Source organism: Cetorhinus maximus, chromosome 23 (genome assembly GCF_964194155.1).
Source record: "Cetorhinus maximus chromosome 23, sCetMax3.hap1.1, whole genome shotgun sequence".
NCBI lineage: Eukaryota > Metazoa > Chordata > Chondrichthyes > Lamniformes > Cetorhinidae > Cetorhinus > Cetorhinus maximus.
The window spans coordinates 25815519-25843392 of NC_135901.1; the positions used below are offsets into that span (position 1 = coordinate 25815519).

Sequence of the window (27874 nt, forward strand, 5' to 3'; positions counted from 1 at the left end):
GCCTCTCCCCAGTATGAACTCGCTTGTGTGTTACTAAGGTGGATGACTGAGTGAATCCCTTCCCATACACAGAGCAGATGAATGGCTTGTCCCCAGTGTGGATTCGCTGGTGTCTGCTCACACTGGATGACGTTCTAAACCGCTTTGTGCAGCGAGAGCAGTTGAACGGTCTCTCCTCAGTGTGAATGCGCTGGTGGGCCATTAGTTCCTCAGAGTTCTTAAAGCCACCCCCACAGTCAGAGCATTTGAAAGGTCTCTCATTGGTGTGACTGCCATGGTGTCTCAGCAGGCTGGATGACTGACTGAATCCCTTCCCACAGATGGAGCAGGTGAACGGCTTCTCCCTGGTGTGAAATCGCCGGTGCTTCTGCAGGCTGGATGAATGACGGAAGCCCTTACCACACACAGAGCACGTGAACGGCTTCTCTCCAGTGTGAACACGATTATGTGTCTGCAGGCTGGATAACTGAGTAAAGTCCATCCCACACACAGAGCAGGTGAATGGACACTCCCCAGTGTGAACTCACTGGTGTTGCAGCAGGCCAGATAATTGAGTGTAACCCTTCCCACACTCAAGGTAGGTGAATGGCCGGTCCCCAGTTTGAACACGATGGTGCGTCTCCAGCGCAGATGGGGAATGGAATCCCTTCCCACAGTCCCCACATTTCCACGGTTTCTCCATGGCGCACGTATCCTTTTGTCTCCCCTGTTTTGATGCTCAGTTCAAGCTTTGTCCACATACAGAACAATTGCTTGGTCTCTCACCGGTGTGAATGTTATCCCAGGTTGTGTAAAGCTGTTTTCACAGTGAGTGAACTGGAAACTCTCACGTAGGGGTGTGTGTGTGTATGTGCGTGTGTGAGTGTCTCGATGCTTTTCCAGTCACAGTGATGTTTCAGACCTTTTGAAGCAGACAGAACAGACAAACATTTCTCTGTCCAGAATCAATGGTCAATGAAATTCAAGTCCTGATGAATCGAGTGGCTCCGTCAGGTCTTGATGTGATGTTCGGTTTGGGATTTCTATCTGTAGATCCTCCCCTTCTAACATCCTGCAAAAGGAGTTACAAAAGTCAACACTGAACAGACAATTCTAGCTTCTATGGATCATTTTTTCATCTCTTGTTCCCCTGAAGCTGTAAATCTCCACCCCACACACACTCCCTCCATTCTCTCTCTGTTGTACCAAATATACACCCTCCCAATTCACCGTTTTCTGCCCTGGGCACAAAGAAAAGAAAATCTTCATGCAGGCTGTTTGCCATTAATATATTTCATATATTGATATTACTGGACTCAAAATTTGTGCAAAATACATTACAACATTAATTGATTAGTCATACAGGGGAGAATGTGAGGACTAAACCTTATTTAAGCAGCGAGTGGAACTTGCTGCCTACGAGGCTGCTGGATGCCAAGGTGAACGGTTTCAAAAGAAAATTGGATGGGCACTTTAAGGAATTTGCAGAGGAATGGGGATATAGAGAGGTAATGGGGCTGACAGGATCACTCTACAGTGAGTCGGCATGGACTCAAGTGGCTGATTGGATACTTTCTGTGCCATAATGACTCTATGATTGGAAATATATAGCGTAGCTACAGTACTATACACCAAGACAAGAAATAATAAATGTACTTTATTAAAGAAGCATAAATAATATGTCTAATATGTATAATATAACAATGCTAGACATATTGATGTTACGATCCTCATGGAGAATGATCACTTTAAAATAAACAAATTCTCAAACACCGAGGGCAAGATTTCATTTTATAAAAACTTTTACTAATAACAACCAAACTAAAATCAACATAAATAAACCAAAAATCAGCAAAGACATGGAAAGGGGACGAAAAGAAACTGTTTTACTCACAGTTGTTGGACACAGGAAGAAGTTTTCATGTCGTTGAAGTCAAATCGCCACTTGCAGCAAGTCCGTGCTCTGATTGGCTGGAGGACCAGTTTGCTTCCGGTCCTCCAGTGCTCTCCATTGGTCAATTTTCCGCATGACGTCAGTGAGGAACCTGAACCCGACCCACCTGAGAGGTTCTGTTGAAGGGCCATGAGGATTCGAAACGTCGACTCTTTTCTTCTCCACCGATGCTGCCAGACCTGCTGAGTTTTTCCAGGTAATTCTGTTTTTGTTTTGGATTTCCAGCATCGCAGTAGTTTTTTGTTTTTATCCATCTGAGAGACTTTGATCTCGAGACACTCTGAGCTATTGGCCAATGGGAACAGCTGGAAGACCGAAAGGGCTCGGGTCCTCCAATCAATCAGAGCTCGGCTTTTCTTCTACAAAAACAGAATTACCTGGAAAAACTCAGCAGGTCTGGCAGCATCGGTGGAGAAGAACAGGGTCATGAGGACTCGAAACGTTAACTGATTTCTTCTCCACCGATGCTGCCAGACCTGCTGAGTTTTTCCAGGTAATTCTGTTTTTGTTTTGGATTTCCAGCATCCGCAGTAGCTTTTAGCTTTTTGTTTTTATCTCGGCTTTTCTTCTGTTCCCCAGCTCTCTCTGTACATGCGCAGTCTGCCGTATTTCCTCACATGCGCACCTCTCGCATCTCCGCTCATGCGCAGCGCCCTTCCACTCACCGCGCACATGCGCAGTCCCGTTCGCTTGCACGGCGGACAGAGCGATTTCCCCACCGCGGTAGTTTGTGGGAGCCGCGGCCGCCATTACGGAGCAGGAGGTGAGCCTGACCCAAAGTGCATGTGGGTCTTCACCGGATTTGACTGTGACGCCCCCTTAACGAAGCGGTTTGTTAACTTTTGGCATAAGGATTTAGACACCTAGGTGACATATTGTGGAGGCCAATAGATGACTGAAACTGATCTATAGAGTCCGCATCTTCAGAGGAGGAAATTGAGGAAAATTAATTAGGGTTACAATCAATAGGGAGGAGGGACAGTTTGGTGGTCGTTTCGACGGTTCAATGGCGCTACTATTACCCAACATACCTTGCGGATGGGAATGTGCTCTATTCAGGCTGCAGGAGTCCAGTGCGTAGGCGCAGAGCTGGCCTGTCTCTGGAGCATGCGCAGTGTCACCTTGCTCAGGGCCCTCCGAGTGTGGGATCGGCTTCAGGAAATGGGTGAGAGGCGGCGGGGCCGCAGGGGAGGAATGGAGCTGGGAGGTGCGGGTGGGGAAGCTGCATAAACACCTTGTGAAGGCCGCAATCCCTGAATCAGACCCTGAAGGTCCCGTGTTTGCAGCCCCAGATCTTATTCCCCTGGATCAGGCCCAGGTTAACGGCCTCGGTCCAGTGGAGCGCGAGGGCGGCCATTTGTTTTATTCATTCACGGGACACGGGCTTCACTGGCTGGACCAGCATTTATTGCCCATCCCTAGTTGCCCTTCACAAGGTGGTGCTGAGCTGTCTTCTTTGAACCGCTGCAGTCCATGTGGTGTAGGTGCACCCACAGTGCTGTTAGGAAGGGAGTTCCAGGATTTTGACCCAGCGACAGTGAAGGAACAGTGATGTATTTCCAAGTCAGGATGGTGATGTTCCCATCTATCTGCTGCTCTTCCCCTTCTATATAGTAGTGGTCGTGGGTTTGGAAGGTGCTGTTGACGGAGCCTTAGTGAATTCCTGTAGTGCATTTTATGGATGGTGCGTCGGTGGTGGAGGGAGTGAATGTTTGTGGATGGGGTGCCAATCAAGTGGGCTGCTTTGTCCTGGATGGTATCCAGCTTCTTCAGTGTTGTGGGAGCTGCACTTATCCAGGCAAGTGGGGAGTATTCCATCACACTCCTGACTTGTGCCTTGTAGATGGTGGACAGGCGTTGGGGAATCAGGAGGCGAGTTACTTGTCGCACGATTCCTAGCCTTTGACCTGCTCTTGTAGCCACAGTATTTATATGGCTGGTCCAGTTCAGTTTCTGGTCAATGGTAACCCCCAGGATGTTTATAGTGGGAGATTCAGTGATGGTAATGCTATTGAACATCAAGGGGCAATGGTTGGATTCTTTCTTGTTGGAGATGGTCATTGCCTGACACTTGTGTGGTGCGATTGTTATTTGCCACTTGTCAGCCCAAGCCTGGATATTGTCCAGGTCTTGTTGCATTTGGACTTGGACTGCTTCAGTATCTGAGGATTGATGAATGGTGCTGAACATTGTGCAATCATCAGCGAACATCCCCACTTCTGACCTTATGATGGAAGGAAGGTCATTGATGAAGCAGCTGAAGATGGTTGGGCCTAGGACACTACCTTGAGGAACTCCTGCAGTGATGTCCTGGAGCTGAGATGACTGACCTACAACAACCACAGCTATCTTCCTTTGTGCTACGTATGACTCCAACCAGCAGAGAGTTTTCCCCCTGATTCCCATTGACTCCAGTTTTGCTAGGGCTCCTTGATGCCACACTTGGTCAAATGCTGCCTTGATGTCAAGGGCAGTCACTCTCACCTCACCTCAGGAGTTCAGCTCTTTTGTCCATGTTTGAACCAAGGCTGTAACGAGGTCAGGAGCTGAGTGGCCGTGGTGGGACCCAAACTGGACATCAGTGAGCAGGTTTTTGCTGAGCAAGTGCCACTTGATAGCACTGTTGATGACCCCTACCATTACTTTACTGATGATAGAGAGTAGACTGATGGGGCGGTAATTGGCCGGGTTGGATTTGTCCTGCTTTTTGTGTGCAGGACATAACTAGGCAAGTTTCCACGTGGCCGGGTAGATGTCAGTGTTGTAGCTGTACTGGAACAGCTTGGCTAGGGGCGCGGCAAGTTCTGGAGCACAAGTCTTCAGTACTATTGCCAGAATGTTGTCAGGACTCATAGCCTTTGCAGTATCCAGCACCTTCAGCCGTTTCTTGATATCACGTGGAGTGAATCGAATTGGCTGAAGACTGGCATCTATGAGGCTGGGGACCTCCGGAGGAGGCCATGTTTGTTACACAGATACTGGGTGGGGCTTCAGGGTCCCAGTAACTAGGAGAGAAAATTATTGACTCATTGATTCTATTCTCAATCTGCACAAAGGAAATGGTGACAGGCCCAGGTTGACAGCCGGCATCTATAGAGCAGTAAGGTGCTGCAGGGCACACGTGGCCTTCCTAAGAACATCAGAAGTAGGAGCAGGAGTCGACCATTTGGCCCATTGAGCCTGCTCTGCCATTCATAAAGTCATGGTTGATCTGATTGTGGCCTTAACTCCACTCTCCTGCCTGCCCCCATAATCCTTGACTCCTTTGTAGATGTAAAATCTGCTTAACTCATCCTTGATTCTTGACTCAGTCAATTCAATGACTCAGTCTCCACTGCTTTCTGGAGAAGAGAATTCCAATGACTAATGACCCTCTGAGGGAAGAAATTTCTCCTCATCTCAGTGTTAAATGGGAGATGCCTTATTTTTAAACTGTGGCCCCTCATCTAGATTCCCCAATGAGAGACACATCCTTCAGCATCTCCCCTGTAAAGAGCCCTCAGAATTTTAGATGTTTCAGAGTATAGTCCCAGCTTGCTCAACCTTTCCTCCTAAGACGAACCCTCTCATTCCAGGAATCAACCTCATGAACCTTCTCTGACTTGCTTCCAATACAAGTTTGTTTCTGTTTAAGTAATTCTGGGCCAGGAGAGACGTTGTGAATTTCTAAAACAAAAACAGAAACAGAAATACCTGGAAAAACTCAGCAGGTCCGGCAGCATCGGCGGAGAAGAGCACAGCTGACGTTTCGAGTCCTCATGACCCTTCAGCAGAACTTCTATCCTGGACTGACAGTGGTGGATGTTAGAATCTCGTTTTACAGGGGGTTAGAAGGGGAGGATATACACACAGCAAACTCAAACCAAGAAAATGTTTGTCTCTTCTGAATTTCTTACCTTGACTGACACATATAACTTTTGTAATCTCCTTTTACAGGCGCTTCCAGTGCTTTTGATATCTTTCCAGCTGCAGGCTCCAGCAGGAGATTTTAAATTTGAAAACGGTGAAATTATTTCAGAGGTGAGTACTATTGAGCATTCATCTACAATTTAGACTTAGGGCTTTTAGTGCTGTGCTTTGGTTCCATGTCTCCGAGGCTGGTGTGACTCCTCTACTGTGGATCTGAATCCATGTCGATCCATTGCTCTGTTTCACCTCTGCCACTCCCCGTGCCCTCCCCCATTGTCTAACTTATTCTGCTTCTAATAATGGGTGTATTTTAACTATGTTTGGTCCTTTACTGTTATTTCCACCAACTCTGTCGAAATGAAGTTTTCTACCAGTGTCCACCCCCCAGCAATCTTTTTCAATTTATTCTTTCATGGAGTTGCTGGCAAGGCCAGCATTTTTTGCCCATCCATAATTGCTCGGCCATTTCAGTGGGCAGTTAAGAGACAACCACATTGCTGTTGGTCTGGTCTCACGTGTAGACCAGAACAGGTAAGGAGGTCGGTGGAATGAACCAGATGGGTTTTTATGACCATGATCACTATTATTGAGATTAGCTTTTAATTCCAGATTTTATGAATTGAATTCACATTCCACCATCTGTCATGGTGAGATTTGAATCCCAGAGCATTAACCTGGGCCTTTGGATTACTACTGCAGTGACACTACCACTATGCCACTCCCCAGTGTGTTCACTGTTGATTTACCAGCTTTATCTTCCCGTGGTCAGGAATTGTTTTCCTGCACTAGAGATAATTTTTCCTCCACCTCTGAGTGTACATTTCCCGTCAAATTTTGCTCAATTTTCATTCCACGTAATTCATTCTGCACATCCTGAAATATTAAATGCTGAGTATTTCCAGCATTTGCTCCTTTTATTTCTGATTACCAGCAGCTGCAGTATTTTGTTTTTGTTTTATTGCAGGCTTTGCTCACATAACCAAATCTAGAAACAGAGATGGACCAATTAAGAACTGATCTGTATTGGGTTGGGTGTTGGTTGGACAAGTTGCTCCCTGGCCTTCAGTGTTGAGCCTTTTACATGCGGTCATGGAATGATTGCAATATATAAGGAGACCATTTAGCCCATCATTCCTGTGCTGGCTCTCTGCAAGAACAATCAACAAGTCCCACTCGCCAACCCTTTCCTGATTGCCCAGCAGTTTTATTCTCTTCAGTGGCTTCAATTCCCTTTAGGTATTGACATCATTTTGAGCTGGAGTGGAGATGGAGCAGAAGCTGCTGGGTTTAACCTCGAGAACCTTAGAACCCAGTCAGGTCCGGCAATTTCAGATGTGAAATTGGCAAGGGAGGTAGATTCTCAGGGAGATCAGGTTGCACAACGGACACTGTCCATACAACGTAACAGGATATTGTTTCAGGAACAAGTATTTCTGTAGATGGTTTTAATCTATTTTACATGTACATATTTTTAAAATGTATTCTTGGAGTTAGGGCGTCATTAACAAGACCAGTAGTTACCTGCCAATCCCCAGTTACCTGTGGAGAAGATGCTGTTTGACCTTCTTGAACCGCTGCAGTCTGTGTAGTGAAGATGCTCCCACAATACTGTTAGATAAGGAGTTACAGGTTAGACACCCAGTGATGATGAAGGAACGCTGGTGTATGTCCAAATCAACAGCAATAATGTGCATTTATTTAGCACCTTTAATGTAATAGAACATTCCAAGGCACAAAAGCATCAAGCCATATAAGGGGATATTAGGGCAGGTGACCAAAATCTTGGTCAAAGAGGTGGGTTTTAAGGAGTATCTTAAAGGAGGAGATTGAGGTAGAGAGGCGGAGAGGTTTAAGGAGGAAATTCCAGAACTTGGCGTGTCGACAACTGAAAGAACAGCGACTGATGGTGGAGCCATTAAAATCGGAAAAGCTCAAGAGGCCAAAATTAGATGAATACAAAGATCTTGAAGGTTTATGTGGCTGGATAAGATTACAGTGATAGGGATGGTCGCAGGCACGGACGGATTTGAAAACAACAATGACAAATTGAAAATGTTGGTTCTTTTTAAATTGCAACCTTTGTCAGTCAGTGAGCACAGGGGTGATGGGTGAACAAGACTTGGTGGGAATAGCAGATTGTAGGATCACCTCAAAATTATGGGGAGCGTGAATGTGGGAGGTTGGCTTGGACTGTATTTGGACAATTAAGGCTAGAGGTAACAAAGGAATGGATGACGGTTTCAGCAGATGAGCTGAGACTAGGGTGGAGTCAGGCGATGTTACTGAGGTGGAAATAGGCAGTCTCAGTGAAAATGTGGTTATGTTGTTGGAAGCTCAGTTTGGAGTGAAACATGACACATGAGGTTGTGAACAGTCTGGTTCAGCCTCAGACAGTCGCTGGCAGAGGGATGGAGTCAGTGAATAGGGAATGAAGTTTGTAGCAGGGATTCATCTTCCTAATATTTAATTGGTAGAAATTTCTGTTCACCCAATACTGGATGTCAGGATAGTGTGTGAGTTGGAGAGGAACTTGGAGATGATCTGATCACATACACCTCCTGTCTTGGTTCTTCTGGGTGGTGGAGGTTGAGGATTTGGGAAGTTCTGTAAAAGTTCTGATATAGATATGTAAAATCCCCCTCCTTTGCCCCTACCTCTCTCTTTCTCTATCCATTTGCCTGTCTCTCTGTCTCCTCCCATAGAGGGCAGTGTCTTGTGTAGGTCCAGGCTGGGTAACAGGTTGCCTCCCCTGAAGGGCATTCGTGAACCAGTTGGGTTTTTATGACAATCCAGCTGTTTTCATGGTCACTTTTCCCTAGTGCCGACCCCACAAATTACCAAATTCGTTCAACTCAATTTCACAACTTATCTTTGTGGATTCTCTCTGAATCTCTTTTATTCTGTTTTAAATCAATTTCACATGGTATTAGAAAAGGAGGATTTGCAGTCGAGAAACTCAAACAAAAACATCACATCAGGATGTGATGAGGCCCCAGTTAATGGTAACTTGAGGCCCCAGTTAATGGTAACTTGATTATCATTGGATTTTGAACCTGGAAGGAAAAAGCATTGTTCATAGCGGATGAAAATGTTCTCTGTGTGGAGGAGGCTTCAGCTCATCACCTGGCCTCATGACCTATAAATTCAAATACACTGAGAAGGAACCATGGAAAAGTTGGGACTGTGAGGAGGGATTTAGTTAACCGTCTGAGCTGGAAACTCATTGATGCAGTCACACCAGCGAGAGGTCGTTCACCTGCTCTCTATGTTATATGGGATTCACTCTGTCATCCAACCGGTTGGCTCACTGGCAAATTCACACTGAGCAGAGATTGTTCAAATGCTCCATATGTGGGAAGTGATTCACTCAGTCATCCCACCTTATGACACACAAACGGCTTCACACTCAGGAGAGTCTTTTTAAATGCCCAGACTATGAGAAGTGCTATAAAGGCTCCTGGGAAGTGATGTCCCATCAACGTGTTCACACTGATGAGAGACTGTTCAGGTGCTGTCACTGCGGGACTGGGTTCAGGAAATCATCTGAACTCACTGTACACCAGCGAATTCACACTGGGGAGAGGCCATTCACCTGCTCCGTATGTGGGAAGAGATTCATTCAGTCATCCCAATTCATGGCACACAAGCTAGTTCACACTGGGGAGAGGCCATTCACCTGCTCTGAGTGTGGGAAGGGATTCACTCGTTCATCCAACCTGCTGACACACCAGCAAGTTCACACTGACGAGAGACCTTTTGAATGCCCAGACTGTGGGAAGTGCTATAAAAGTTCCAGGGAACTGATGCGCCATCAACGTGTTCACACTGATGAGAGACCATTCAGGTGCTCTTACTGCGGGACTGGGTTCAGGCGATCATCTCATCTCACTGTACACCAGTGAGTTCACACTGGGGTGAGGCCGTTCACCTGCACTGAGTGCGGGAAGGGATTCACTCAGTCATCTAACCTGCTGACACACCAGCGAGTTCACACTGGGGAGAGGCCGTTCACCTGCTCCAAGTGTGGAAAGGCATTGTCTCAGTCGTCCATCCTACTGAGACACCAGCGAGTTCATAAGTGATAGCTGGAATTGGATTTTGCTGTTAATAAAATCCAGGACTGAACGATATTCATTGCTGATGTTAATAAACTCCAGGGCAGTAATAGGTGTTGATATTCTGCATAAAAGTCAAATAAACAAGCTTTCTGTTTAGCACAGAGTATGTTGTATCTTTTTGATATCCCAAACACAAGTTGGTTCCATTTGTTCCCCATCTTCTCCATCCTCATCTCCAACAACAAGTGTGAGAGTTCATGGAGCTTCTTTGTCACTAAGATTGGGACAGTCCGATCAGCTGCCTCTGCTGCTTCCCTCCCTTTCACTAGCCCACCAGGACAAACTGTACCTAACGTTTCCCCTTGTCTGAGCCCTGAACTCGCACCTTTCTCCAGTTTCTCTCCTATCTCCCATCATGCCCCGTCAGAGCTGATTTTGTCCATGAGACCCACTTCCTCGTCCCTCAATCCTGTTCCCACTAAAACTGCTGACCATCCATTTTCCTCGTGTTGCTGATATTGCTAACAGTGCTCTCTCTCTTCTGGTTTTGCCCCTCTCATCTTTAATACACAATCCTCACCCTTCCTGAAAAAAATACAACCCTTGGCTCTGCTGTCTTTGCAAACTGCTGCCCAATCTTAAACGTCCCTTTCCTCTCCAAAGTCCTTGAACTTGGTGTCCCCCAAGGATCTATCCTTGGACCCTCCTATTTCTCATCTACAGGCTGCCACTAGGTGACATCATCCAAAAGCACCGTGTTAGTTTTCACATGTACACTGACAACGCCCAGCTCTACCTCCCCAACATCCCTCTCCATTCCTCCACTGTTACTAACTTAAACTGCTTATCCAACATCCAACTGCTGCAGTCCCAAGTGGTGTGGGTACACACACAGTGCTGTTAGGGAGGGAGTTGCTTTGCAAGTGAAAGGGACAGTGTCATCTCAGGGTAATCATTCAACATTTAAAGGGACACCACTGCTCTCTGTGCCATGGGGGCTCAAGGGATAGGTGACCATGAGAGTGTCCTCACTCGTCTGCCAATCACCCTCTGTCCTCGCTGACTGACACTGACCTCCCAGTCCAGCATCGCCTTGATTTTGAAATTCTCATCCTTGTTTTCAAATCCCTCCCCATGGCCTCCTCACCCCTCTCCCTATAACCTCCCACAGCCCCTAAAATCCTGTTGCCCACTCACTTAATCAAAGTGGAGTGAAGATCAGCCAGGATCCTATTGAATGGCAGAGCAGACCTGATGGGCCAAATGGCCTACTCCTCCTATTTCTTATGCTCACATGACCCTTTAAAGAATTTGAGATAGTAAATTGTCCGTTCTGAATTTATCTGTTGAACTTAGCTGATATGAACTTGTTTATCAGGGTGTTTATCGGAAGAGGGGAAGCCCAAACCGAACATCACATCAAGTCCCTCGATTCCCCAGGTCCTGAATATCGTGGGCCTTTGCTCGTAGAAAGGGGAATGAGTGATCACAGTGTGGACAAGCCTTACTCCTGCTCTGAGTGTGAGTGTTCCTTCAGCCGAGCCTCCAGCCTGAGGAGGCACAAGCGGGTCCACACTGTGAGCAACCAGATGCTTGCAGTGACTGAACGAGGAGATTCAGCTTCCCCTCCGAGCTGCAGATGCACAGACGCAGTCACACCGGGGAGCAGCTGTACGTGTGCAGTGACTGTACGAGGTGATTCAGCTTTCCCTTTGAGCTAGAGATGTACAGATACAGTCACACCAGGGAGTGGCCCTTCATCTGCCGGGTGTGCGAGCTGGGGTTCAACCAGTCGGGCCACCTCAAGATGCATAGGCGGTCCACACCGGGGAGAGGCCGTTCGTCTGCTCTGAGTGCGGGAAGTTATTCACCCAGCACTTGGCCCCACTGAGGCACTGATGCCTGCACACGGGGGAGAGGCCCTTCACTTGCCCCGAGTGTGGGAAGGCCTTCACTCCGGCATCCTTCCAGTGTGAGCACCAGCTCATTCACACTGATGAGAGGCCGTTCAAATTTCCCGACTGCCAGAAGAGCTTTAAATCGCCAAAGGTCTGTGAAAGCATCGACATGTTCACACCCTAGAGAGACTGTTCAGCAGCTCTCACTGTGAGAAGGCGTTCACACAGGCAGGAAGCCTCCTCAGACACCAGCGAGTCCACCACCGGAAAGGTCAGTTCACCTGCTCCGTGTGTGAAAAGAGATTCACCCGTTCCTCTCACCTGCTGAAACACCAGCAAGTGCACAATTAACTGCAACAGTCACAGAATCACAGCAGTGTTACAGCACAGACGGAGGCCATTCGGCCCATCGTGGCTGCACCAGCTCTCCAAATAATCAATTCCCTTAATGCCATTTCCCTGACTTCTCCCCGTAACCCTGCACATTCTTCCTTTTCAGATAACAGTCTAACTCCCTTTTGAAAGCCTCCATTGAACCTGCCTCCACTACCCTCTCAGACAGTGTATCCAGATCCTAACCACTCGCTGTGTGAGAAACGTTTCCTCGCCTTTGTTTCTTCTCCAATTATCTTAAATCTGCCGTCTGGTCCTCAATCCATCCACCAGTGGGAACAGTTTCTCTGCAGGATCTTCACAAGATCCTCCAAATCCAGTGGCAAAAAAGGTGATCCACCAGCAGCGTCCTCTCCCAAGCCAACTCAACCAGCATCGAGGGGCTAATCACTCAAAACCAGCTCCCCTGGGCAGGACATGTTGTTCGTATTCCCGACACCAGGTTCCTGAAGCAACTTCACTACTTGGAATTCGGTCGCGTCAGGAGAGTTCAAGAAGGACAGTGGAAACGCTTCAGGAATCTCCTCAAAGTGTCTCTGAAGAGGTCAAACATCCCTGCAGACTCATGTGAGACTCTGGCTTGTGACTGGTCGAAATGGAGAAGGCTCATCTGGGAAGCACATCGAGAGACTTAGTCAGGAATCTGCAGAGGCAAAGTTGAGGCATCTGAGGGAGCGCACAAACCTTCAAACATCCCATCTCCACAACCCTTTTGTGGCAGAGTCTGCAGATCGCATATTGGACTTATCAGCCATCACAGAACCCATCAAACTGGAGAGGAAGCAAGTCATCCTCGATTCTGAGGGATTGCATAAGCATTATCTGACTTCATTTCACATCTCCAGCATCCTCAATGTTTTGATTTTGTATCAGGATTGATCATTAATTATGGTGATTATGGGATGGGGTGGTGGGGTGGGGTCGGGTGGGATTTGTTGATGCTGACAATCTCCAAAAAAGCAGGCAGCAATTTCATATTCCGTATATGTGTCTGTTGAAAAAAATCAATGCATCTGCCTTCGCATTAAACGAGGACAACGTGGGTAACATAGGCATGATGGAGAAGACAAATCTAGCCTGAAGTTGAAAATCCGCAGTATTGTTACAGTTCTGGGCACCAGAATTTCAATTGGATATACTCGTCATGGAAGGAGTGCAATGCAGCCTCGCCAGAATGATAGCAGAGCCTCGGGATTAGTTTGTTTTTTAAGTCCATTCTCAGGATGTGTGTCACTGACAAGGCTGGCATATATTTCCCATCCTTTACTGCCTCTTGAGAAGATGGTGGTGAGCCGCCACCTTGAACTGCTGCAGTCCATGTGCTGTAGGTTAGAGCTGTTAGGAAGGGGCTCTGAGGATTTTGACCCAGCAACAGTGAACAGACGGTAAAATAGTTCCAAGTCAGGATGGTGTGTGGCAGGCGTCGAAATAATTTACTTTTCTTGAGGGCAACTTTTTGAATTTCAGGAGTTACTTTTTGGTTTTCAGGGGCTCCTCAATTCAAAAGATTTATGTGAGAAAACCATCAGTTCATGAAGCAGCAACTTGCAAACATGCTCTACATCTCCATTAAAGGATATCAAAGAAACGAGAGACTCAATGTTGAGCAGGCGGCCAGGAGTCCAACAGCCATTAAACAGTTTTCCTTCATTCACCTACCCCCCCCTTCCCCATTCACCTCCTCCAGTGACTGATATTAAAGCAAACTCAAGGTCTGGAACATTGGGCTCTTCTGCATCGACTGAATCCTGACTTTTTCCACCCACCAACGCTTTGTTTTTAAGAAGCAAAGACACACACAACGACAGCCAAAACAGTTTGTATACAGACAGAGACTTCCGTAGCAACAACAGCTGAAGAAAAATCAAAGGGGAGCAGAAAAAAAAACTAGATTTCTCCCACAATATTTTTTCACCCTCTGCTCCAAATCTCTAAGCTTTGCTCACAAAATAATTGATTGGACAAATATGAAAGAGGAAGAAAGCCTTTGGAAAGGATTTAACTTTCCTTTCTCTTTTTGGTTATTGTTGTTCCAGTTGTAGTTTGTAAATGTGAAAGCCAGGCCCAGGAGGAGGGTTTCAGAAGGAAAAATAAATATATATTTTAAAAAAGTTGGGATATCATATTAATGAAGAAAATAAGCTGTGTGTGAAATTGAACAATGCTGCCTGTTTCCCAAACTCTGTCTCTCTCGTCCTGAGAGGCCTCCTTCCCCCGCCAATCCAGCTTCTCCTTCCTCAATCTCCCTCTCTCTTTCCCCCCTCTCACATTCCCTCTCTCTCTCAGACACAGTCGGAGCCTCTTTACCTGCAATGCATCTGCCACCATCTTGGGCTCCCTCTCTCCTCTTCATCCTCCAATGGCATTGCCGACATCCCAATTCATTTTTTTTCTTTTATATTGAAATAGGAGGGTTGTTGTAACTGGGAGAGGGGTGGGGAGGGGGCATTTTATAAATAATTTAAATTTTAGAAAAAGAGTCACCGCAGTGCTCCCTCCCCTATGGCTGTCAGAAAAAGACCCTTTTACCCCCTCAATGTAAAACACACAACCCCAGAGGCTGAGATTGTGTTGACCAATCCCAGCCTCCAACCACACAAGGAATCCCAAGGGCAGAACGAAACTGGCTAAAGGTGATTTGTTTGATGGGATCTTTTTGTTCTCTGAAAGAGGATCATACGGGCTCGAAACGTTGACTGTGTTTCTCTCTCCTCAGATGCTGTCAGACTTGCTGAGTTTTTCCAGCATTCTCTGTTTTCTTCCTGTTCTCTCTTCAGGTGAGTAAACAGGTATCCGAGGATGCTGAGGGAAGGTAGGGCTAAAATTGCAGAGGCACTTACCATGATCTTATCAATCCTCCTTAGACACATGGAGTGGTGTCAGAGGACTGGATAATTACAAATGTCACATCCTTGTTCAACAAAAGGAGGGTGGAGGAGAAACCCAGCTCCCTGATCATCTGGGACAAAGTTCGATGCTGGCTCAGCTTCTGCAGCATCTGCAGGAGTTGCCGACGGACCGCCTCCTGTGCCAACGTCACAATCGGTCTCCAGCGCACCTGAGCTCCACACAAGGCCCCGCCTCCTTGCAGTGCCGACATTGATTGGTCGTCCCGTTGCCCCATTGGTCCTCCAGGCTCGCCTCGCTCGCTCTCTATTGGTTGGAGCGCACGTCAGTCATCGCTCAGGCCCCCCCCCCCCCGGATCATGTGGCGGTCAGGGGCGTCGCCGCTGCACCCACTCGCTCCACTCGGTGTCCTGTTAGCCTCAATCGGACTCTTAGGTTTGTATTTTATTTGATTTCCACCCCCCTCTCTCTCTCTCTCTCTCCACCCTTACCCCACCTTGTACCTCACTCACTCGGTTTGGGAAAACTCACTTTCCATCGGTGATTAGGCCTCAACGGCCGCCTTACAGCGCGCAGGCGCAGTGCTGCCCAGGTTGGTTTGAGCCAACTGAGCATGCGCGGCGCCCGTATGGTGATCCGCATAATTAAAGGGACCCTGTCCCTGTGTTCACTTGTGATTAAAAGGGACAGTGACAGTGTGAGAAAGAGATTGATTTCAGTGGAGAGGGAGGAAGCGCGGGTTTTCAAGCAATCAAAGTAAGAAAAAAGTAAAGTAAGAAAATTTGATATCCTGAATTTTTCCTGCATTTCTTTTATAAAGTTATTACTGATGTAAACTTGTTTTACAGGGAGAGGGTTTACAGATGGGAAACTCAGATCAAACATCGAGTCAATGTGACCGAGTCACGTGATTCAGCAGGACGTGAAGGTCATCGGCAATATGGAAGGGGAGAGCAGCGAATACCATGTGGACAAACCTTACACATGTTCCGTGTGTGGACGTGGATTCAACCGAGCGTATGACCTGGGGAGGCACAAATGTATCCAAAATAGGGAGAGGCCATGTAAATGTGGGGACTGCGGGAAGGGGTTCAGTTACCCCTCTGAGCTGGAAACTCATCGACGCATTCACACCGGGGAGAGGCCGTTTACCTGCTCTGTGTGTGGGAAGGGATTTGTTCGATCTTGCAATCTGCGGTCACACCAGCAAGTTCACAGTGAAGAGAGACTGTTCATCTGCTCCATGTGTGGGAAGGGATTCACTCGATTTTCCCACCTGCTGAGACACCATAAAGTTCACACTGGGGAGAGACCCTTCACTTGCTCTGTGTGTGGGAGGGGATTTTCTGATTCATCCGACCTGCTGAAACACCAGCGAGTTCACACAGGTGAGAGACCGTTCACCTGCCCCAAGTGTGGGGAGAGATTCACTCAAATTTCTCACCTACTGAGACACCAGCGAACTCATACCAGGGAGAGGCCCTTCAGCTGCTCCGTTTGTGAGAAGAGATTCACTCAAGCGTCCAACCTGCTACGACACCAGCGAGTTCACACCGGGGAGAGGCCGTTCATCTGCTCTCTGTGCGAAAAGGGATTTGCTGAGTCCTCAACCCTGCTGAGACATCAGCAAGTGCACATGGGAAGAGATCATTCACCTGCTCCATTTGTGGGAAGGGAATCACTCGATCATCCAACCTGGTGAAACACCAGCCAGTTCACACGTGGCTGTACTGCTTTGATTCTGCTGCTGTTTATCAGATTCAGGAATGAACCTTGTTAATTATGATATTGGGGAAGTGTTGTTGATGTTGCTGCTAACTACAGTAACGGGGCTGGAGGTGACAGACTTTGCATTTCTATAGCGCCTCTCAAAAGCTCAGGCTGTCTTTGTGCACAGTAAGCCTCCACAAACAGCAATGTGATAATGAGCAGAGATTATCTGTTTTTAATCAGATTGGTTGAGGGTGAAATATTGTTCTCATCGGGAAGAACCCCCCTGCTCTCCTTCAAATTAATGGCCAATGGATCTTTTACATCTTCCTGAGAGGGCAAACGGGGCCCTCGGTTTAACATCCCCATATATCCTTATGCGGTTCAGGGACATTGCTCCTATGAAGTCTTTTGGGATGTTTCTCACTGCGTGAAAGGAGCTTTATAAATGTGAGATGAATGTGACATTGCAAACATAGATGCACTGGAGCAGATGATGCTTGTATGTGTGTGTGTGTCTGCGCTCAATCAGAAACTGAGCTCCAGATTATTTTGTCGATTTCTTCTCCAAAGCAGATGAGAAAATGGGCCTTTAATTTAACACTCGGAAAACTCTTCCAAGCAGCTCCCACAGCAGAGCGCCTCCCTCCCTTCATTAAGATCAATGGTGAAACCCTGGAAAGTGTGGACCATTTTCCACATCTTGGGAGCTTTCTCTTGGCAAAGACAGACAAAGACAATGTGCCCACTCAGCCATTGCCAGACAGAGGAAAAGAGTATTTGAGGACCAGGATCACAAACCTGAGACTAAGGTCATGGTTTACAGTGATCCCCGCACTGCCATATGTTTCAGAGACTTGGACAACCGATAAAAGGCACCTCAAGGCACTGGAGAAGTCCCACCAGTGGTGCCAGTGCAAGATCCTCCAAATCCAATGGTGAGGAAGGCGGACTGCAGCAAGATCCTCTCCCAGGTCAACCTGCCCAGCATCGAGGGGCTAATTGCTCTAAACCAGCTCCGCTGTGCAGGGCATGTCATTTGTCTGGCTGACACCAGACTCCCAAAGCAACTGCTCTATTCAGAACTCAGTCACAGCAGGAGACTCTCGGGAGGACAGCAGAAACATTCAGGGATGTCCTCAAAGAATCCCTGGAGAGTTCAAACATTCCCGCAGTCTCATGGGAGACCCTGGCTTGTGACTGACCAAAACGGAGGAGACTCATTGGGGAAGGCACTGAACATATTGGGAACATGTGGAGGCGAAGTCGAGGCATTGGGGAGTGCACAAACCGCCAGACCGCCCCCATCTATCCAACCCTTCAAGCACCACCTGCCCCACATCTGGTGGAGTCTCCTGATTGCCCATTGGATTTATTACCCATCTCTGAACCCATTGAACAGAGTGTAAACCAGTCACCTTCAATCCCGAAGGCCTGCATAAGAAGAGGAGAGGGTAAAGCTGACCCAGCTGCTGCTGAGAGCTGACCACATGGGAACCGTCACAGAGCCGGCAGCAAAGAGCAGGAGGTTAGGGAAAAAAAAGCAGGATGAATGAATCCAATTGCAAAATGTCTAATGGCACATGTGGGAATCTGTCCAGCTTCTGTAAAATAATAATATAGGGAGTGGGGAGGGAGCACTGTCAGGCTGACCTTAACCATAGGGTGGCATGCCGTGTATCATTCCCATCTCCTGCAACACCCTATAAAATTAATTTGAACCCTCCCCAATATTTCTACCTAACCTACCCACACGGACCATGGCCCCCAACTCAGTTGAGGCGCAGTCCATCCATCTACAATTGCTACACTTTGTTGCACCCTTTCCTAGGGCCGTGGATTCACCCCAGAATCCACTCCGCGCCCCCCCACTGCGCCCGCCTCGTCCCCCCCCCAAGGTGTCCACACCCTCAGCGTCACCTGAAAGCCGCTTTGAGAGTGCCTCATCACCTACCACTCCCAGAGGATCTCAACCTGCCTCCGCTTACTATTCCAGTGATCTCTCCTTCCCTGCGGGGACGGGAGAGCTTCTGCCCCCTGGAGCATGTGCTCCAGGAAATCCTCAGCCTTGCTTCCCATAGAGGGTAAGAACATGGCAGATAGAATATAATGTGGATGAGTGTGAGGTTATCCACTTTGGTAGGAGGAACATGCAGAGTATTCCTTAAATGGTGAGAGATTGGGAAGTGCTGATGGCCAAAGGGCCCTGGGTGTCCTTGTCCTTGTTCACACAGCTAACATACAGGTGCAGGAAGCAGTGAGGAAGGCAAATGGTGTATTTGCCTTTATCACAAGGAGATTTGAGTGCAGGAGTAAAGAGGTCTTGCTGCAGTTATGTAGCTCTTTTCACAGCCTCAGGACATTTCTGTGCTCCATAAGCCTCCACAAACAGCAAGGTGATCATGACCAGAGAGGCATCTGTTTTTAGTGAGATTGGTTGAGGGTGGAACATTGGCCTCAACGGGGAGAACTTCCCTGCTCTCCTTCAAAATACTGACTCTGGGATCTTTCACATCTGCCTGAGAGGGCAGATGGGGCCCTTGGTTTAACATCCTCATATCTTCTTCTGTGGTTCAGGGTCATCACTCTGTGAAGTCCCTTGGGCTGTTTCTCACTACATGAAAGGAGCTTTATAAATGTGAGATGAATGCGACATCAGAGACATAGCTGTGCTGGGTAAAACTGAACCAGGTACTGCCTGCAACTGAGAGCTGAACACACGGGGACCATCACAGAGCCTGGAGCGAAGAGAAAAAGACCCAAAGAAAACCGGGATAAATGAATCTGATTTTAAAATGCCTCATGGCAGGCGGGCAATCTGTCCAGCTTCTGTAAAATAATAGTACAGAGAGTGGGGAGGGAGCACTACAAAATACACTTTGTATCATCCTCACAACTTACTTTCCTGCTTATCTTTGTACCATTAGCAAATGTGACTACAATACAGTCAGTCCCTTCACCCAGTCATTGATATAAATTGTAAATAGTTGAGACCCCAGCACTGATCCCTGTGGCTGTCCACTAGTTACAGTTTGCCAAACTGAAAATGGTCCATTTATCTGCTCCCTGTTAGTTAACTAATGCTCTAACCATGCTAATATATCACTCCCAAAACCATGAGCTCTTGTCTTGTGCAGCAAGCAGCCTTCTAAGTCGCACCTTATCAAATGTTGTTTGGAAATTCAAATGCACTACATCTACTGGCACCACTTTATCCACCCTATATGTTACATCCTGAAAGAACACTAATAAATTTGTCAAACATGACTTCGCTTTTATAAAACGATGTTGACTCTGCCTGATTGTATTCGTATTTTCTAAGTGCCCTGATACTACCTCCTCAATAACGGATTCTAGCATTTCCCAATGACAGATGTCGAAGGGATCCTGAAAGTCAAGTCTGTAACATTTTGGATCATGTCTTTGATCAAGCTTTGAACACTGCTCACGTCTCCTCTCACCCTGCTTCATTCTAATGAAAAGATTCCCAGTTTCTCTTGTTCCTGCTCATGGTAAAGAAAAGTTAGAACTAAGTTAGAAACTCAAACAGGAGCTTCACAGCGGACAGGTCACCATGAGGAAACATTTCATTTCATAATGACTTTTTCTAATCTGGAATACACTGCCTGAAAGTTTGATGGGAGAAGATTCAGTAGTAACTTTCAAAAGGCAATTGGAGAAATGCTTGAAGGAAAACATTGACAGGGTCATGGGGAAACAGCAGGGGAATGGGACTAATTAGATTGGTCGACCAAAGAGCTGGCAAAGCCACCAAGGGCCGAATGGCCTCTTTTTGTGGTGTAGCCTCTCATCTGTGGCAATGAATCTCTTCAATGGCCTTGACATCCTTCCTAGTGTCAGATCTCCAAAACTTGGCTCAATTTGTTAACTGCAGCCTGGTCAATGATTGAGAAGATTATTTTTTAAAATGTAGGGTAATGTTTTCAAACAGCGTGTAAACATCCACCAGCTTTAAAGAATTCTGTATCTAAACCCCTTGTAACATGGCTATGATATACTGAGGTAAGGGCTGTAATACAATGTGTATTATGGGATAAGGAAGTTTAGTCTGAGTTAGAAACTCAAAAAGCAGGTTCTTCACTGCAGACAGGTCACCATGGAAACACTGAGAAGACATTTCATTCCACAGAATCGACTCATTGGAAACTCTAATCAGATCAGGGGAAAGGACAGAGTTTGTCGTTATTAACCAGAATAGAAACTTAAACCAAAGTGAAGAATAGAATAGGTTACATTATAATATTTGATGTTTATACCTTTAATTGTAAAACTATAAGAAATAATAGAATTAAGAGTAGGCAGGGGAGTTAAGGGAGAATTAGAAAATTACTGATGAAAAGTAACTGCTGGGATCCAGGGAATATGTCCTTGTAAATCACAGATTAGAGAAATTCCAGCTGGCGTTTCCCCACTTTCTACCAAAACCCAGCAGAGAAGACAAAAAAGAGTCAGGAGCCAGAGCTAGATCACCACAGGGTATAAAAGTGATGGGGTTCTGATGAAAGAAGGCAGTCAGGACTGGAGACACCAGAGATCAAGCTCAGGGTGCCTAAGGCTCCATCCAGCAGGCTGACCTCGTGTAAGTAACTGTGGACACATGGGACTTGGATGTTTACTCCGATTGATGGATCAATGTAAGATACAGCAGAGGACAGAGAATCTGCTCAGTTTGTATTAATGAAGTATTGAAGTTGCTGACATTAGACTTTCAGATCCACTGATTATTAAGACAAGGCGCTAACTTGAATGTTCCACCTCTTTACTGTTCTGATCTTCTACTCTTTTTAAACTATTACCATTCACAAACATCTAGGAGAATTTTGACAGTTTAGCGAGTGTCTGTAAATGTAGGAGAAATGGAGACTGGTCAGGGAGTGTCTGTAAATGGAGGAGAAATGGAGACTGGCCAGGGAGTTTCTTGTAAATGGAGACTGGTCAGGGAGTGTCTGTAAATGGAGACTGGTCAGGGAGTGTCTGTAAATGGATGAGAAATGGAGGCTGGTCAGGGATCATCTGTAAACAGAGGGGAAATTGAGACTGGGCATGGAGCATCTGTAAATAGAAACTGGTCAGGGAGTGTCTGTAAATTGAGAAAGGAAGACCGTTTAGAGAATGCTGACAAAGGGATGGTAATTGTGATTTTTCAGGTAGTGTCTGTGACTGAACAAGAACTGGTGAGTGGATGGAGTATGTCTGTACAGGAAGGAGAATTGGTCCCAGGAAGCCCTTGGTTAGTTGTGGGAGACATTGCAGATGGACAGCTTACAGGGAGGAACAGAGTAATAGGACAAAGAGAGAGAGAATGCACATACAGAAAAAAAAGGAAATAAATGATTTGTAAAGTTGACTGGTGATCGCAAGGTGGGTCAATGAGAAAAGTGATAATAACAAAAGAGACAATCAAGAGAAAGTAGAGAAATAAAAGACATACAAATCTCCGAGGATGTGAGGACAGGTACAGCAGATGAACTAAGTTGGAGATTGTTAGAGGATATTATGATTTGTTGATGATTCAATGTTCCATCTACTCCTCATTCAGGAAGGTTCTAGAACTGTTAGGGTCAGATGTCACAGATTTATTCAGTGTATATATTATTTAAACCCACACACTGGGCAATGGTAGCTGGGGACTTGGCTACAATAAAGTTCCCAGCTCAGTGTTAAGGTTGATCAAATCCTTCAAACCCAAACTCTTGGTACAGTTCACATACCTCGATGTGTTTGTTTTCACATTATGTTGTGATATCAAAAGGTAACAACTCGCCCACAAGGGAGAAACTACTGAGACTCTCTAACTTTAGAATAACTCGACTATTTAAACTGAGTTCTTCAGAAATACATTGTTATCATCCTTGGACTAATGGAATCAGTGTAACTTCCTATTTCATTACCCTATTGCATGTTCCTCTATTGTCATTTAATTGCTATTCTACAAGTGAAACATTTAATCCTGAGTGTTACAGAGTCAAAGACATTCACTACCCTTGTTGTAAATTCTAACTGGAAATATAGCGTTTTGCACAATTATCCTCCCTTTATAATTACTTCATAATCTCTCACTGAAAAGTTTCTAATTAATTTTCCAATTGACCAGGTTGTAATGTCATGTTAGAAGTTGCTGGAGCTGTGAGGGTCAGTCTGTGTTCAAACATTCAGGATCACCATCTTGGTCTGATCATGGAGCTCGACAATTAGAATTACTTGCAGATATTACAATATTATAATTTTAAAATCACACTTCCCTCTTTAACAGAGGTTAGAAGTTAAATGAACAATGATGTAAAGACAAATCATTAGTGTTGTTGGATGAGCATCAGGTCATTTCAACTCAGTTATAAAAACTGTTGCTCGTAAGATTAACCCTTTCCTTAAAGAACAAAACACCCCGTAGATTCACCCTCCTAATACCTCCAGACAATGACCCCAGCACTGAACACCTCACCATCAATTCTCAGACTGTCACTGGCCTCATCCCTTCTGGAAGAGAATCCAGTCATCGCAGAACTGAACCCAAACAGAGTCAGTACCTTCAGGAGAGGACAGAGAGGGAAACAGTCACTGTAGAGCTGAACCCAGTCAGAGTCAGCACCTTCAGGGGAGGAGAGAACGAGGAACCAGTGAGTGTAAAACTGAACCCAGTCAGAGTCAGCACCTTCAGGGGAGGAGAGAGAGAGGAACCAGTGAGTGTAAAACTGAACGCAGTCAGAGTCAGCACCTTCAGGGGAGGAGAGAGAGAGGAACCAGTGAGTGTAAAACTGAACCCAGTCAGAGTCAGCACCTTCAGGGGAGGAGAGAGAGAGGAACAAGTGAGTGTAAAACTGAACCCAGTCAGTGTCCATACCTTGAGACGAGGGAGAAAAGTTGCCCGGAAGGAAATATGTTGAAGATGGTGTTATGAGTTTGGATTTGAGCACAGGGAAGAGAGATGGAACGTGGAATGGGGATTTATAGTTTTGGAGAAGGGAAAAGAGAGTTGTGGTGATCTGCACACGGGCAGGTTCTCTGTTCATTTCTCTGTGCCTCACAGTCTTGCGCTTTCCTCATCAGTTGCTCATAAGACCCTCCCATTTTCAACTTCAATCAACTCCATGGCTATGGATAAGAATCCATGAGGTGGCTTCCCATTGCCTTCCTCATATGTGTTTAGAGGAAACACAAGTTCCCTTCCTGAAGGATCCTCCCTCCTCCTGTAAGCAGTTGTTGTCCCTCAAGGTTCTAGTTCTTTCACCATCACCACTGAAAGTTCACTGGATCCTCCATTGGCCACGGCTCATAACCCTGAGCGTGGGACCCTTACCTGGGCCTGGAGCAACTCACAAAATAGCCCCCGGATGTCTTAAATAACCTTATTACCCTAAAGAGAGGAAAGAAAGAGCAAAATGTTCCATAGAAACTAGAATGTTTTTCTGAATTTCTATCGTGTTCTTACAGTGATGACTTTTGTAAACCCCTTTCACAGGGGATTAGAAAGGGTGGGTTTACAGATGGGAAACTCAAACCAAATTTCACCCCAAGATCTGATTCATCAGGATCTGAATAACATCGGCCTTTAAATATAGAAAAAGAAAACACCAATCGCAATGTGGAGAGATAGCACACATGCTCGCTGTGTGGACGAGGCTTCAGTCAATCATTTGCTTTTTTAAAGCACAAACTCAGTCACTTCATGCAGAAACATGAATGTGTGGAGCATGAGAAGGGATTTGATTCTCCATCGCAGTTGGAAACTCATCGATACAGTCACACTGGGGAAAGACCATTCACCTGCTCCGTGCTTGAGAAGGGATTCACTTAGTCATTCAGCCTGCTGACACATCAGCGAATTCACACTGGAGCGAGGCCATTCACCTGCTCCATGTGTGGGAAGGGAATCAAATTTCATCTGGTCTGCAGAAGCATGAGATAATTCACGCTGACGAGAGACCGTTCCAGTGCTCTGACTGTGGTATGAGATTTAGGGACTCATTCCACCTACAGACACACAAACGCACTCACACTGGGGAGAAGCCATTCACCTGCTCCGCGTGTGGGAAGGAATTCAGTCAGTTCACTGACCTGGTGGAACACCAGTCGGTTCACAGGGAAGAGAAACCAGTTAAATGTACCGGGTGTGGGAAGGGTTTCATTCATTCCTCCTGCTTGATGGTGCATCAGCGAGTTCACACCAGGGAGAAGCCATTCACCTGCTCCATGTGTGGACTTAATCATTCAGCCACCCTGCTGAAACATCAACTTGCTCACATGTGATTCCTGGGGTTTGGATTCTGCTGTTATTGCTGCTGTTAATCACTTTCAGGACTGAACCATGTTCATTCTGAAAGCCGGAGATTTTTTCCTGCTGATGTTCATAACCTCTGTATGTGGGATGGAGTTTAATATTCTGGATACATGCCAAATAAAGTAGAGTGAAGGTGTATTCTCTAAAGGATGACTTCCAGTAATGTAAGCTACCATGAATGTGGTGAATCACTGTAAAATAATTAGAAAATAAATGTGATGTTTGTATCTGGACTTTGTGTTTGGATTATTGTGGGAAATAGGTGGCACAGATACGATGGGTCTGTAGTATCGCCTCTGTCAGATGGGACGGACCCTCCTTTAAACTGCTTCTGAGAGGAGAGTGCTGCCCCCTAAAGCAGGATAAGCGAGGGCAGATCAGGGTCATACACTGATTATACTGCACCCAACAGGGACATCACAAATTGCCCCTTTTCTGAGGCAATCATTGCTGGAGTGACTGCAGCCAGAACATTGGAACAGGAGAAGGCCATTCAGCCCCTCAAGCCTGCTCCACCATTCAATGAGATCATGGCTGACCTGCACTTCAACTCAATTTTCCCATCTTTGATCCATTTCCTTTGATATCTCTATTTAAGAATCCATTGATTCCCATCTTGAAAATTTCAACCACAGCCTTTTGGAGAGATTGGTCCAGATGTTTTTTATTCATTCGTGCAATCTGGGTGTTACTGGCTAGGCCAGCATTTATTACCAATCCCTAATTGCCTTTGAGATGGCTTGCCTTCCTGAACTGCTGCAGTCCATGTGGTGCAAGTACACCCACGGTGCTGTTACCTGAACAAGTTGTTTCTGATTTCACTGGACAGGTTGTGTATTAAACAATGACTCAATGTCTAACACAGACACCAGGGACAGAAATCCAGTTACCCTGAGAGAATACATGCAGCTGGACAGGGGTCACTGAACTGAATTCTGACCACAGAAAGTTCACTCAAACAAAACCAGACTGAACATGAAGTTAAAGCAGAAACAGAAGCAGATGTGATAGTTCCCAATCAATCACAATGTAAACTGAAGTGGATTGAACATTGGAGCAGCTGGATTAGAATCATAATGCAGAATCAATGATAAACTGAGACAATTCATTTAAGGATAATGGAAAATACTGGAGAAAGATAGGAATGGTTTGATTCTGAGAGGGCGAGGAGAGGCTTGGTAGAGGATAGATAAGGATATGGTTTCTGCAGCAACTGTAGTTCTGCACTTTCACATGGAAGGAGGTGGTGAGATGATGTAATTGTCACCATTAAGCTGCAAAAGTAAAATCAAGACTCCATTTGGACAATGAAGTGGATATACAAAGGAGAAGATCTGTCAGTTTGGCGGCAGTTGTAACTTTTAAGGTTATTAGTAAATAATAACTGTTCGTATTCCTGCATCTGAGTCAGAAACCGCACTGCGATCAGTTCTGATGATTGGAGACGGCTCTCCAGCTCATTCTGGGTTGATATCATGCAGGATAGGTGTGTCCATTATGTGAATTGTGAGCTCATCAAACTCTCCCAGTTGAAGCTGGACCAACAGATCGGCTGGAATTAAATAGTCCCAGACATGGAAGAAGCGTTAAACAGCCTGTGAATTCTTCCATTAATTCACACTGTTCAAAGAGAAACAATCACTACACTGTGTAATTTCCTGAAATAATCCCTGCTGTCTGTCCTGAATGAATCCATTTCAGTAACAAATGTTGAAATGTTTGCTCCACACCCACAGAGTTTCATCTGTTTAAAGCCACAAACAGGAAGGTCCAGTTTTCTCCTGGAGTTTGAGACAAATCAGCTTCCAAAATGATGCAGAGTTTCAGCCAATGAGGGAGACCCGGGCTCAGCCCCGCCCCCTCATTCACTCCGATTGGTTGGAGGACCAGCCGCTCTCGCTCGGCCCTCCAGCCCCGTCCCTTCTTCCTATTGGTCTGGAGCTGCCGTCAATCACTCCCCGGGCATTGTGATCTGGAGCACGCGCAGTGCGGGTGATGTCCAGGGACAGACACTTGTTTGTCTCATCTTCAGGCGGGAAGGAGGCGGATAAGCGGAGGCAGCGTTAGGGGCAGTGGGTGGGAGGGGAGGCTTCACAAACACCCAGTGGAGGCTTCAACACCCCCAGTAAGAAAGTACCGGGCCCGCCTTTGCACCGAACAGAACGGCAGCTGCGGGCTTTCTCCCGGTGCCAGGCCCGAGTGGACAAAGATAAAAACAAAAAGCTAAAAGCTACTGCGGATGCTGGAAATCCAAAACAAAATAAAAACAGAATTACCTGGAAAAACTCAGCAAGTCTGGCAGCATCGGCGGAGAAGAAATCAGTCAACGTTTCGAGCCCTCATGGCCCTTCAGCAGAACTGAAGCATAGTTTCAACAAGGGAGAAATATAAATTGGTTTAAGGTGGGTGGGGGGGAAGAGACACATTGAGGGTGTGATTAGCACTTTTCTCAGACAAAGACCACCACCTTCAACACCTCTTTGACCCTTTTGTCTCTGACATCTTTTGATTATCTGCTCACACCACACCCTCAATGTGTCTCTTCCCCCCCACCCACCTTAAACCAATTTATATTTCTCCCTTGTTGAAACTATGCTTCAGTTCTGCTGAAGGGCCATGAGGGCTCGAAACGTTGACTGATTTCTTCTCCGCCGATGCTGCCAGACTTGCTGAGTTTTTCCAGGTAATTCTGTTTTTATTTTGTCCCGAGTGGACAAATGTGGGTTAATGAAGGAAATGCAGCAATGGATTTGTTAATGAGAAATCACCTTTAACTCACTTTACTGATCCTGGAGCAGGAGGAGTGAATGGTGTGAATTTCTGTTCT

General features: G+C 46.3%; 4 protein-coding genes across 4 annotated transcripts in view; 3 read left to right on the forward strand and 1 right to left on the reverse strand.

Annotated features, from left to right (window-relative positions):
* The window catches only part of LOC144697912 (uncharacterized), a 294824-nt gene that overhangs the window by 31899 nt on the left and 235051 nt on the right, over window positions 1-27874 (reverse strand). Inside the window, 2 exon segments of the mRNA XM_078569873.1 lie at window positions 304-522; window positions 2599-2702. Of these exon segments, the coding sequence (XP_078425999.1) occupies window positions 304-522; window positions 2599-2702 (323 nt within the window).
* LOC144697327 (uncharacterized) overlaps window positions 1-27874 on the forward strand; it is a 174774-nt gene that overhangs the window by 7769 nt on the left and 139131 nt on the right. The gene's annotated exons all lie outside the window — the stretch shown is intronic.
* Window positions 3044-18438, forward strand: LOC144697152 (uncharacterized). The gene is made up of 3 exons (XM_078569003.1): window positions 3044-3098; window positions 5870-5953; window positions 15887-18438. The coding sequence occupies exon 3, from the start codon at window positions 15979-15981 to the stop codon at window positions 16738-16740; it is 762 nt and encodes a 253-aa protein (XP_078425129.1). The 5' UTR covers window positions 3044-3098; window positions 5870-5953; window positions 15887-15978; the 3' UTR covers window positions 16741-18438.
* LOC144697269 (uncharacterized) lies at window positions 3069-10054 on the forward strand. The gene is made up of 2 exons (XM_078569210.1): window positions 3069-3094; window positions 9115-10054. The coding sequence occupies exon 2, from the start codon at window positions 9226-9228 to the stop codon at window positions 9742-9744; it is 519 nt and encodes a 172-aa protein (XP_078425336.1). The 5' UTR covers window positions 3069-3094; window positions 9115-9225; the 3' UTR covers window positions 9745-10054.

Excerpts from the sequence above, each read along its gene's own strand:
- LOC144697269 (XM_078569210.1), top strand. The coding sequence starts at position 9,226 with ATGACACACAAACGGCTTCACACTCAGGAGAGTCTTTTTAAATGCCCA.
- LOC144697152 (XM_078569003.1), top strand. The coding sequence starts at position 15,979 with ATGGAAGGGGAGAGCAGCGAATACCATGTGGACAAACCTTACACATGT.